The sequence below is a fragment of the Dama dama genome, chromosome 25 (assembly GCF_033118175.1).
Source record: "Dama dama isolate Ldn47 chromosome 25, ASM3311817v1, whole genome shotgun sequence".
Lineage (NCBI taxonomy): Eukaryota > Metazoa > Chordata > Mammalia > Artiodactyla > Cervidae > Dama > Dama dama.
In genome coordinates this window covers 42,408,625-42,419,540 of record NC_083705.1, presented here as the reverse complement: position 1 = coordinate 42,419,540, position 10,916 = coordinate 42,408,625, and the positions used below count along the sequence as shown (strand labels likewise).

The 10,916-nt window shown below is 37.3% G+C and overlaps 1 protein-coding gene across 5 annotated transcripts in view; it reads right to left on the bottom strand.

The window, feature by feature from the left end:
* Window positions 1-989: 989 nt before the first annotated feature.
* Window positions 990-10,916, bottom strand: part of C9 (complement C9) — a 64,471-nt gene continuing 54,544 nt past the window's right edge. For 2 of the 5 annotated variants that reach the window (XR_009690572.1, XR_009690574.1), the window contains exons 10-12: window positions 5,640-5,868; window positions 1,415-1,459; window positions 990-1,332 (exon numbers count right to left, since the gene is read on the bottom strand). Coding sequence is in view for 2 of the 5 variants with exons in the window: in XM_061129896.1 (XP_060985879.1) it covers window positions 5,653-5,868 (216 nt within the window). In the remaining 3 variants the exon portion in view is untranslated. The other 3 variants (XR_009690573.1, XM_061129896.1, XM_061129897.1) reach the window with 3 other exon arrangements.

Below are 10,916 nucleotides of genomic sequence, written 5' to 3'. Positions count from 1 at the left end.
GCTCAATTCGGTGCTGTGTGACAACCTAGAGGGGTGGGAGGGATGTTCAAGAGGGAAGGGGCGTATGTATATCAATGGCTGATTCATGTTGATGTATGGCAGAAATGAGCACAACATTGTGTTGATTATCCTCCAATTAAACAGTAAATGAAGCAGTGAAAAAAATGTACTTTTGAGATTATTTGTATTGTGATCTCTCAACAATCATGTACATTCTTGAGAATTTCTGTTAAGTGAGGAAAACTAACTTAAATTTATTTACAAAAGTGTGAGAAGTTTATTAATAAAAAGAATAAAAATTAGTGAAGACATGAGAATTGACATTTAATTAAATTTAATTATTAGTTATAAATTAGTATTTTAATAATTAAATTAACATTTAACTATTGGCATTTAATTAAAATTTATCAATATTGAGTTTGCATTTTTCCCTTGTACTTTGAACCTTTCTTTCTTCTTTTTCTTCTCCTTCTCCTCCTCCTTTTCCTTCTTCTCCTCTTTCTGTTTAAGGATTGTCAGACCTCTTCAAAAACTCTTAGATCTTAAGTACCATGCTATCTAATGAATAAAAGTGTACAATCAGCTCTGTTAATTAGCTTATTATGTTGGTTGACTTATCTTACACAATTCATAAGGCTTGGTATTAAATTTGGCCATATGAAATACCTGGGTTTTGAGTTTTGTTTTGTTTTTGGTAAAATATGACTTAATATAGACAATTTCACATGATTTAGCTTAATGGTTTTTGGTTACAAATACATTTTTCCCTCTGGAGGTGTAGAGTTAAATCACAAAGCTAAGACTTAAAAAGCAGAGATCTGTGCTTGTGGTAGGTGTTCGGCAAGTATTTGCAGAATGAATGCGTGCGCGTATTCACGAATGACTGAACAAGACACAGGAATGTAAACAAGAGCAAAATCGCATGGTACAGACTCGTGGTAATGGAACTGGCAGAACGTATTCATCATATGAAAAACTGTGACAATTACTTTAAAGTCTTTTTAACCAACATTCTCTTTTTTATTCAATTTTGTTTTGCTAGCCAGAGATTGGCATTAGCTGTGTGAGAAAGAAGTCCTGGCATACCTAACAGCTGACTCTCCTCATTAAGGAATAACAAATGGAAACATCATGGGAATTGAAGGAGAAAAAGAAGTATTGTGGATTTTAAGAGAGAGACTTCAGAGGTTGGTAGGCTTTTCATGAAGCATGTTGCTTTTCATTTGGCAGCAAGAACTATCTCTGGAAGGTGCTGGTGTTTTTCTTTCCACATGATCCCAGGGAAACCAACAACTCTATTTTCTTTTTTTTTTTTTTTTTTTGACTGCAAGCCTAGAGAAAAACAAAAGATTATCAAATCTTAATGATTAATAGAGCTTCAATGTTGGGTCAGTCCACCCATCCATTTACTCACCCTTTTATCCTGTTGAACTATGATACACCAGATACTGTCCAGGTGCTGGGAAGACAGTGAGGTTTAAGATATAAGATGCATTTCCAAACTAGAGGGGATGTTCATCTGGTGTTGGGAGAGTAAATGTGATTAGTGCTAAAAGAGCAGGGGGGACATGGTCAGCACGCAGTTAGAGAATGGATGCCTGGAGATGCTGGAGGAGATTTCATCAGAGGTGTTAATTGACCTGGGTCCAGAATAGAGGTTTGTAACCTTGGCTAAATAGATTAGAATAACCAGAGGATTTAAAAGAAGAGAGAAAGAAAGAGAGAAAAAGAAAAGAAAAGGTAAAGAGGGAGAGAAAGAAGAAAAAAAGAACCACGGCAACCCAGGATCCACCACACAGGTTCCAGTTTAATTGATTTGGGGATGGATATCTGTTTTGTTATATTTCTATTTTGCCCTTAAAAAAAGCTAATAGGTTAATATCAGGTTAATATCGATACAGTTAGCAACTAGATTGAGAACCATTGGTCTGGGAGAAGTAGAAACACATAAGGAGAGAGAGGTTGGATTGGTTGAAGGAGGATAAAGTTGCAGTCTTCCACCCTAAGTAAATAGTATGCAAAAAGAAAGATGACGTCCTAAGGTTTTCAACCTCATGATGGGGGTCAGTCCAGTGTATGTGGAAATGTGGAATGGAACGTTCTGTAGAAAACTGGATGCCTGGAAGTGCTTCCATGAGGGAAAGAGTCAGCAAGAAAGGTTTCACTGTGGTCTAGTGTCTCAGCGAGGAACTCATGGTCAGGTGTGAAAAGTCAGCCAGAAGACACCAGTGTTTTCATGCATGTGATGTATATAGGAGGAGGGACCTTGATTGTCATTATCCATGAATACAAAATGTAGAATCCAAATAAAGAAATTTACATGAAAAAATGGTGCAAAGTGATAAAAACAACAGGATACCCCTAGAGACAAACAACCCTAGGATTACCATCTCTACCCAGAATATACAAGGTTCCCACAGGAAACAAATTTCACTGGAGACTAGGCCTGAGATAAAAAAAACTATTAATACTCAAGGGAGAAAAAAATGCCATGAGAATGAGTACGTGTAGAAACCATATATTCTAGGCCAATCTGAGAGAGACTTTTATATGAACATGTTCAGCATGTTCAAAGGGCTTCCCTGGTAGCCAGTAGGTAAAGATTCTACTTGCAATGCAGGAGATCCGGGTTTGATCCCTGTGTCGGGAAGATCCTCTGGAGAAGGAAATGATGACCCACTTCAGTATTCTTGCCTGGAAAATCCCATAGACAGAGGAACCTGGCAGGCTATAGTCCGTGGGGCCACAAGAGTTGGACATGACTTAGTGACTAAACCACCACCAGCATGTTTAAAGAAACAGAAATAGGAAACATCCAGTAGGCCAGGAAAGAAAAAAACAGACTTAAAAAAGAAACCACTCAAATAGAAATTAAATTTATTTATAATTAATTATAATTAGTTTATGATTAAAATAAATTTGAGAAAATTCTCATTGGTTATAGGATATAAGACTATATCCTATGTAGCTGAAAAATTAGAAGACAGAGCTGAAGAAATTACAGAAAGCTGAAGGATATTCCACATATAGAGAAATAGGTAGAAAACAGAGGTCCTGAATATGAAGTTTTTGCTACAAATGCTGCTTGGAATACAGAACATAGGATTGACATTTTAGATAGGTGAGAGACAGAGTTAATATATAGGATAAATCAGTTATCCTAAAATTTCTGAGAAATATTAACATGTATATTGTCAGCATATTCTTGAGTTTCTGCATTTGCTAAGAAGGGCAAAAGACACTTGTAATGCGAAAATTTTAAAATTTTCTTTGTAAATACAAAAAAATTTTCTGTCAGTTCAGTTGCGTCCGACTCTTTGTGACTCCATGGACTGCAGCACGTCAGCCTCCCTGTCCATCACCAACTCTTGGAGCTTACTCAAACTCATGTTCATTGAGTCAGTGATGCCATCCAACCATCTTATCCTCTGTCATCCCCTTCTCCTCCTGCTTTCAATCTTTCCCAGCATCAGGGTCTTTTCAAATGAGTCAGTTCTTCACAGCAGGTGGCCAAAAGTCTTGGAGTTTCAGCTTCAGCACCAGTCCTTCCAATGAATATTCAGGACTGATTTCCCTTAGGATGGACTGGTGGGTTCTCCTTGCAGTCCAAGGGACACTCAAGAGTCTTCTCCAATATCACAGTTCAAAAGCATCAATTCTTTGGCACTCAGTTTTCTTTATAGTCCAACTCTCACATCCATACATGACTACCGGAACAACCAGAGCTTTGACTATACGGACCTTTGTTGAAAGGGTGGTTGAACGATAAACTTGAGGCTGTGAAATCTTTGAGGAAACTGCATAATTGTTTCAGACATTTTGTTGTAGGAAACTGCTTATTCAATAAAAAAAAGTAAGTTATGATTTTCAAAAGAAATTAATCCAGCTAATCTTGTAATAATTAACAGTTGAGCTAAAACTTACTTTTCTATTAGGATTCTAATTAAAATCCTCAGTTTTAGAAAGATGGCTAAAGTCGCTCCTCCTTGAAAAAAGCAAAATATTGAAATACAATTCCAGGGGATTAGCTGTAAAATGTGAAGAATCTCAGTTTTCTTGGTCTGGAGCCTGCCAGACTCCTCTGTCCATGGGATTCTCCAGGCAAGAATACTGGAGTGGTTGACATTTCCTTCTCCAGGGGATCTTCCCAACCCAGGGATCGAACCTGGGTCTCCTGCATTGCAGGCCAACTCTACCATTTGAGCCACCAGGGAGGATAGTAAAGTTAAAATTAAAAAATTAAAATTCAGTAAATACCATTTATGTAGATTAAAAAATCATCCAAAACAACATTGGATATTTTCCCATTGGCACAGATGTATTTGGAAAAAGTGAAAAATATGGACCAGAAGGAAACACTCCTAACTTAATGAAAGTGACTGTAAGGGGAGGAGGGTAAAAGAAGGCGAGGAATAGGTGAGGGAGATTAAGAAGTACAAAGTATGATTCGGGGTAGGGAATGTACAGTGTAAGGAATGTAGTCAATAACTATTTAATCTTTGTAGGGTGACTGATGATAACTAGACATATCATCATGGTGATCCTTTTGAAACGTATAGAAATATTGAATAACTATATTGTGTATCAGGAACTAACATAGTGTTATAGGTTGATTACACTTCAAAACCAACAAAATAAACAAACAAACTCATAGGGAAATAGATCACATTTGTGGTGACCAGAGGATGGGGGTTGGAATAGGTGAAATTGAGTGAAGATGGTCAAAAAGGTAAAATTTCCAGTTATAAGATAAATGACTGCTTTGGGTTTCCATTTCCTTCTCCAGGGGATCTTCCTGACCCAAGGATCGAACCCAGGTCTCCTGCATTGCAGGCAGTTTCTCTACCATTTGAGTTACAGGGAGGGCCTCAGGATACAAGGTACAACACGGTAAATATAATTAATACTGCTGCACATTATATGCAACTTGTTAATGGAGTAAATCCTGAGTTCTCATCACAAGGAAAATGTATTTTTTTTCTAATTCTTTAATCTTGTATTAATAGATGAGATGATGGGTGTTTACCTAATTTACTGTGATAATCAGGTAAGTAAAATATCAGTCAAATAATTATGCTATACTCAAATTCATACTATGCTGTACATCAATTATATATCAATAAAACGGGAAGAAAAAGACAGTAACTGTATCTGAGTTCTGTGGGAGACAAGAATCAACCTGGGCTTTTGCAGGGAGATGATGAGGTACAAAGTACTCTATTGTATCTGTGAATGTTTTTCTTATAAAGGGGTTCTGAAGTATTTATTGTATATATATATTTACACACACACACACACACACACACACACACATATATCCACATGGTGAGTTCCTGGATGTTTGTTATACTTCTGTAAACTTATCCCTTTATGTAAAATTTTTATAACTAAAAAAGTAACACAATCATTACAATTTATTGTCTGTAGCTCTACTTAGAGGAAGAGGTAGAGGTTAACTGTGTGCTAAATGACACATAAAGGTTGATCTGTCCATTTCCATTATTCATTCCATTTTTATCCTCTGTTTATATGGCTAATCTAGAAGCTTAGTGCAAATTAATTGAAGAACTAGCTTTCAAATTAAATAACTCCCCAATGCATATTTTTGTCCTTAATGATGTTAACGAGGTTGTTCTCACCTTTAGAAATTTTCTATTTTTTTATTTCACAGGCCACTCCCTTGAACTCTTTTGGGCAGGAACACACGCATTCTCCGTCCAGCAGAACCACAGTCCCTCCATTTTGGCATGGTTGGCATTTCCTTAAACTGAATTCATTGACGTAGTCTTCAATGGCTCTTTCCAAATTTTGTTTCTTGAGGTGTGCGTCTTTCATTTTCACTGGAATCAGATCATATATCGGAGCCAGCTGCAAGAGAGGAAAACGTTTAATTTTAGGTCTTTTCCTACTGACTGATATTTTAGTTTATGTAATATTTTTGACTAAATTATTTATTCTTCGATTCATTAATTCAACAAAGGCTTATCAAATGATTATTATTGTCAGCTATGATGTTAGCTTTTAAGACCTGGTGGCTCAGATGGTAAAGAGCCTGCCTGCAATGCGGGAAACCTGGGTTCAATCCCTGGGTTGGATAGATCCCCTGGAGAAGTAAATGGCAACCCATTCCAGTAATCTTGCCTGGAATATGCCATGGATGGAGGAGCATGACAGGGGGTTGTGAAGAGTCGGACACAACTGAATGGATGACAACAACAACATGATGTTAGCTTTGAAGCCTATACTAGTGATCAAAAGTAGCCATGATCTCTGTAATCATGGAGATCCCACTATAGAGATAAAGTGTGTTAGTCACTCAGTCATGTCTGACTCTGTGTGACCCCATGGACTGTAGCCTGCCAGGCTCCTCTGTCCATGGGATATTCCAGGCAAGAATACTGGAGTGGGTTGCCATTTTCTTCTCTGGGTTGGGGGTGGGGGGTCTTCCCGATCCATGGATCAAACCTGGGTCACCTGTATTGCAAGTGGATTCTTTACCATCTGAGCCACCAGGGAAGCCCATTACTGAGGAAAGGAGACTGATACTGCAAGATAATTTACTGACATATTTATTGTGAATCCTTTTTGCTGCCTTTTTTCTGTCTCCCCCTTCTGGAAGGTAGACAAGTGCTTGCAATCTCTTGTCTAAGAGGAGGTTTATGTGTGATGCCAAGTCCAGAATGTCAAGTCCTAAAAACAAATTTTTTATTACCTTTGAGGGAGAGCTTTCCTCCAGTCCAGGAAGGGGATAGAGTTAGCATATACTTCAAGTAGCAGGAACCATAACTAGATCTCTAACAGCTGTTTTGGCAAGTAGCAAAATCTTTGAAGGGCCCCTAGAGAAGGTGGCTATCAGGGACCAGGCTACAGGTTTGTCAATGTCTCCAATGCACAATCTTGGCATGGAAAGTTTGAAACCGCTAGATGTCAAGTAAACTTGTAAACTTGAACCATGAGGTCATTAGGGTGACCACAATGGACTAAATACTTACATATATCATATCCTTATTTCCCAAAGAGAAACATCTGGACAAGCAAGAACCACCCTGAACCCATCCAACAAATGAATGATGAATGGATTTTCCAGCAGCATGGAAGGGTGGAAATCTCAAATTTAATTATACTCAAATAAATGAAGCAAAGTGATTTATTTTGTATCCTTAAATTCCTGGAGTAAGATACATAGTTGTCACAATTGAATCAGGGAAGTTTGGAAAAGTTTTCCTGAGAAAATGAGTAAGAAGTTGAGATTTGAGGGTATAAAGACAAAAAGACTACTCTAGTAATATAGTGAAGAATTTAAAAAATTCTTACAGTAGAGTTATGTTACATATATAACACATATAGAATATATAGAGTTATGTTTTATAAATCTATATAAACCATATATGGGCTTCCCAGGTAGCACTAGTGGTAAAGAACCAACCTGACAATGTAGAAGACATCAGAGACTTGGGTTCAATCCCTGGATTGGGAAGATTCCCTGGAGGAGGGCATGGCAACCCACTCCAGTAATCTTGCTTGGAGAATCCCATGGACTGAGGAGCCTGGCAAGCTATAGTCCATAGGGTTGCAAATGAGACCCTTTGGTGGCATAGTACTTTGAAATGAGATAGCAAAATTTAGAAGAAATTAGAATCTGAAGACTCAAGAAAGATGAGATTAAAAAATATACCACAAATTCCTGCAGAAGAGTAATGATAGATTAAATAATGTTAACCGATCCTTTTTCTGAGGACAATGAGAAAAGCTGAACAAGTAAATAAAAGTGAAATTTAAAAATCCCCTAGAATTGGGTGGAGAGGGAGGTGGGAGGGGGGATCGGGATGGGGAATACGTGTAAATCTATGGCTGATTCATATCAATGTATGACAAAACCCACTGAAAAAATAAATAAATAAATAAAGGGGAAAAAATAAATAAATAAATAAAAATCTCCTAGAAGACCCTGGAGAACTAACAAGATAACAAAAAAATGGCTAGGCTAAGACCAGGGAGGTGGTGGAAATTCAGTGAGGCGAGATCAGTACTTTTGAGTCAACAGTCCCCTTGACACATTTCCTAAATCAGAAAGAGGAGCTAGGAAGTAGGGCAGCATGTTACTGGGCTGGGAAAAAGATTGGAATTCAGAAACAACAAAGGTAAACAAGTTGTGTTTTTGGTTGAGACTCAAGGACCAGAGCCCTAGAAGTAAGAGGGAATTGGAACTGAGGAAGCCCTGGCAAAGACTGCAGCCAGTTTAAACATAATCCTGAGTCAGTACCCCAGAAGCTTTTTAAATATAAATATGTAGTTTCTTTGGAAAAAAATAAAATCACCTCAAGCCTTAAGCTACTCTGATAGAATCCCTTGCAACGTGGGAGATATGAGTTGGATATCTGGTCGGGGAATTAAGATCCCACATGCCACTAGGCTTGTGTGCCTCCGGGACAGAGAAGCCCGCATGCCGCAGTGAATGTTCCTGCAGGCTGCAACTGAGCCTTGACACAGCCCAGAAGAAGAAAATAAATTACATAAAAAAATAAAATAAAAAACTAGAAAAGGGACTTCGCTGGTGGTCTGCGCTTCTACTGCAGGAGATGCAGGTTTGATCCCTGGTTGGGGAACAGAGATCCCCACGAGCCACATGGCGCAGCCAATAAAAACAAAAAAGGATGCCACTCAAGGGTGAAAGTCCTCAATGAAAGAAGACATCTGTAACACTGTTATATAAGAGAATAGGCTCATATCCTGAATACATCAAGAACTTCTACAAAGTCCCCACAACTGTCCCCCAGCAGAGTCTTTTATGAATTTAGCATGTAGGATTCAGATTCCAACTCTGACGTATTTAATTGGAAGAAAGAAACCTCTTACCAGTGTTGCCACATTAGCACAAACAGCATAAGTATGTGGTGGAGTTATTTTGATTTTTAAGAAAAGAAATCCTTCTTGTTTTCACCCTTCAAAGGAAAGTCAAGGCCAGATAACTGAAGATACAGGACTAGAGGGTCACAGAGAAAATACAGTTTGGATGAAATTCATAAACAGTGTTTAAAGAGATAAAAAGAAATGACGTGCAATGGCAAATAGTTTCAGAGGAGCCCCTGGAGTCAAGAATCCCAAAAGAAGACAAAGAACAATGAAAATGCACTTCTTGAAGTTTGCTTTAAGAGCCGCATTTTTTTTCCCTGGTTGAACTTTGGCCTTCTGTTAAGTAAGAAAACAGTTTTCATTGTTCTCCCATACTAACTAACTGTTCTCTTCTACCATTTTCAGTAGAGGTTTCTTTCTCCCAAGTAAAGATGTCAAAGTTAAAATCTGAATCCTATGTGCTAATTCATAAAAATTATGAATTTTCAGTAGATGTAATCTATCATGTGACATGCTAAAATACAATGAATTCACAATACAGTTTAATATTAACTACACTTAAGTTTCTTAATGTCAACTTAATGAAACTATATGAACCAAATGTAGTTTGTTGAAAAAGTGTTTTGTTTTAAACTGCTGTACAAGAGAGTTAGAGATGATTTTTACTATCTCACTGTAACTGTAATGACTATAGTGTAGAACACTGGTACCACACCTCTTTAAAATTCTTCTGATGTTTTTTAATATCTGGTGCATCGTTCTAAGAATTGCATGATAACCAAAAATGGTAGATCAATTAACTCATTCTTACTTAAAGTTGCTCCCGAAAGAGCTTAATAAAACTTGACATGTGGGTGGATAAGAGTTGCTGAGGGAAATGAGGGAAAGGAGAATTGAGACTGCATGGCGAAGGCGAGATGAAGGCAAAAGCAACAAAAATGCACAAAAGTCATGCAGGAGGACCCATCAGTGCACAAAATGAGTCAAAAATTTGGTTATATTTCTAGTGAGTTGAGTAAGACAACTGAATTTTAATAATTACATGCATGTAAGAAAAGCTCACCTTGATTCCCAAGAGAAACAAAATGACCCTTGAAACTGAGAATGAAGAGTAATATCTCCCATGAGTTCTCATAAAGGGGACGTTGTATTATGTAACATCCTTTCAGTAAATAAAGCAAGCATAAATTCACTTTTATAATGCAAAAATAAAACTCTGCAGGAAGTCAATATGCTATATGCCACCTATACTGATCGATCTCTACTGCTACTGCTCTAGAGGAAATCATAAACTTTATATCTTTCAGGCAATCCTTACTAAATGTAATTTTGCTCAGCTGACATTTTAATAACTAGTTTGTGGCAGTAAGCTAAAGAAACCACAGTTCAGGTATTCTATTGAGGCAAAATGTAGGGCCATTTGTGTTAATATTCAGGCAAGTGGGAAATGGAAATAGAATATTTTCATGAAAGCTGAAGACTATGACAAAACCAGTACTGGAAGGGTGACCTAGCTTATCTCCTCTGCAGAGAAGGGCTGAAGGACAATTCTTGGGCTGGGCCAAGACATTCCTCAAGAAGTGATCTGGGGTCTGCTGAAACACACACAAACAAAAGGGTAATCAAAGCCACTGTATTTTACTTAATATAGCATGGTCATAGTTACTTTGGTGTGGAAAATAAATATAAATAAAACTGAGTGCTTTGCTTAGAAAAATCTTGGTAATATATTTAAGCAGCTTTTAATTTAGACTGATGTAACTTCCTCATGTCTCCTCGAAGAGAAACTCTTTGCAACATAAATACCTAGGTAATTGATGTAAACTGTTACAGAAAATTAAATATAAACCAATTTAATATGGGTAGGGAGGGGATTTTCCCATTTTTTGCATAATTGAATAGACAGGCCAATTATTTTATTATGGTCATCCCAATATTTGGACATGTCATCATACACAGACAATGGAATGCTTCAATTACCAAAGAATAAATCCATGACTATAGATTGTTCAGTTATCTCATGGAAATGCCAATTAACCAAAGGACTTTACATTTATAAGAGT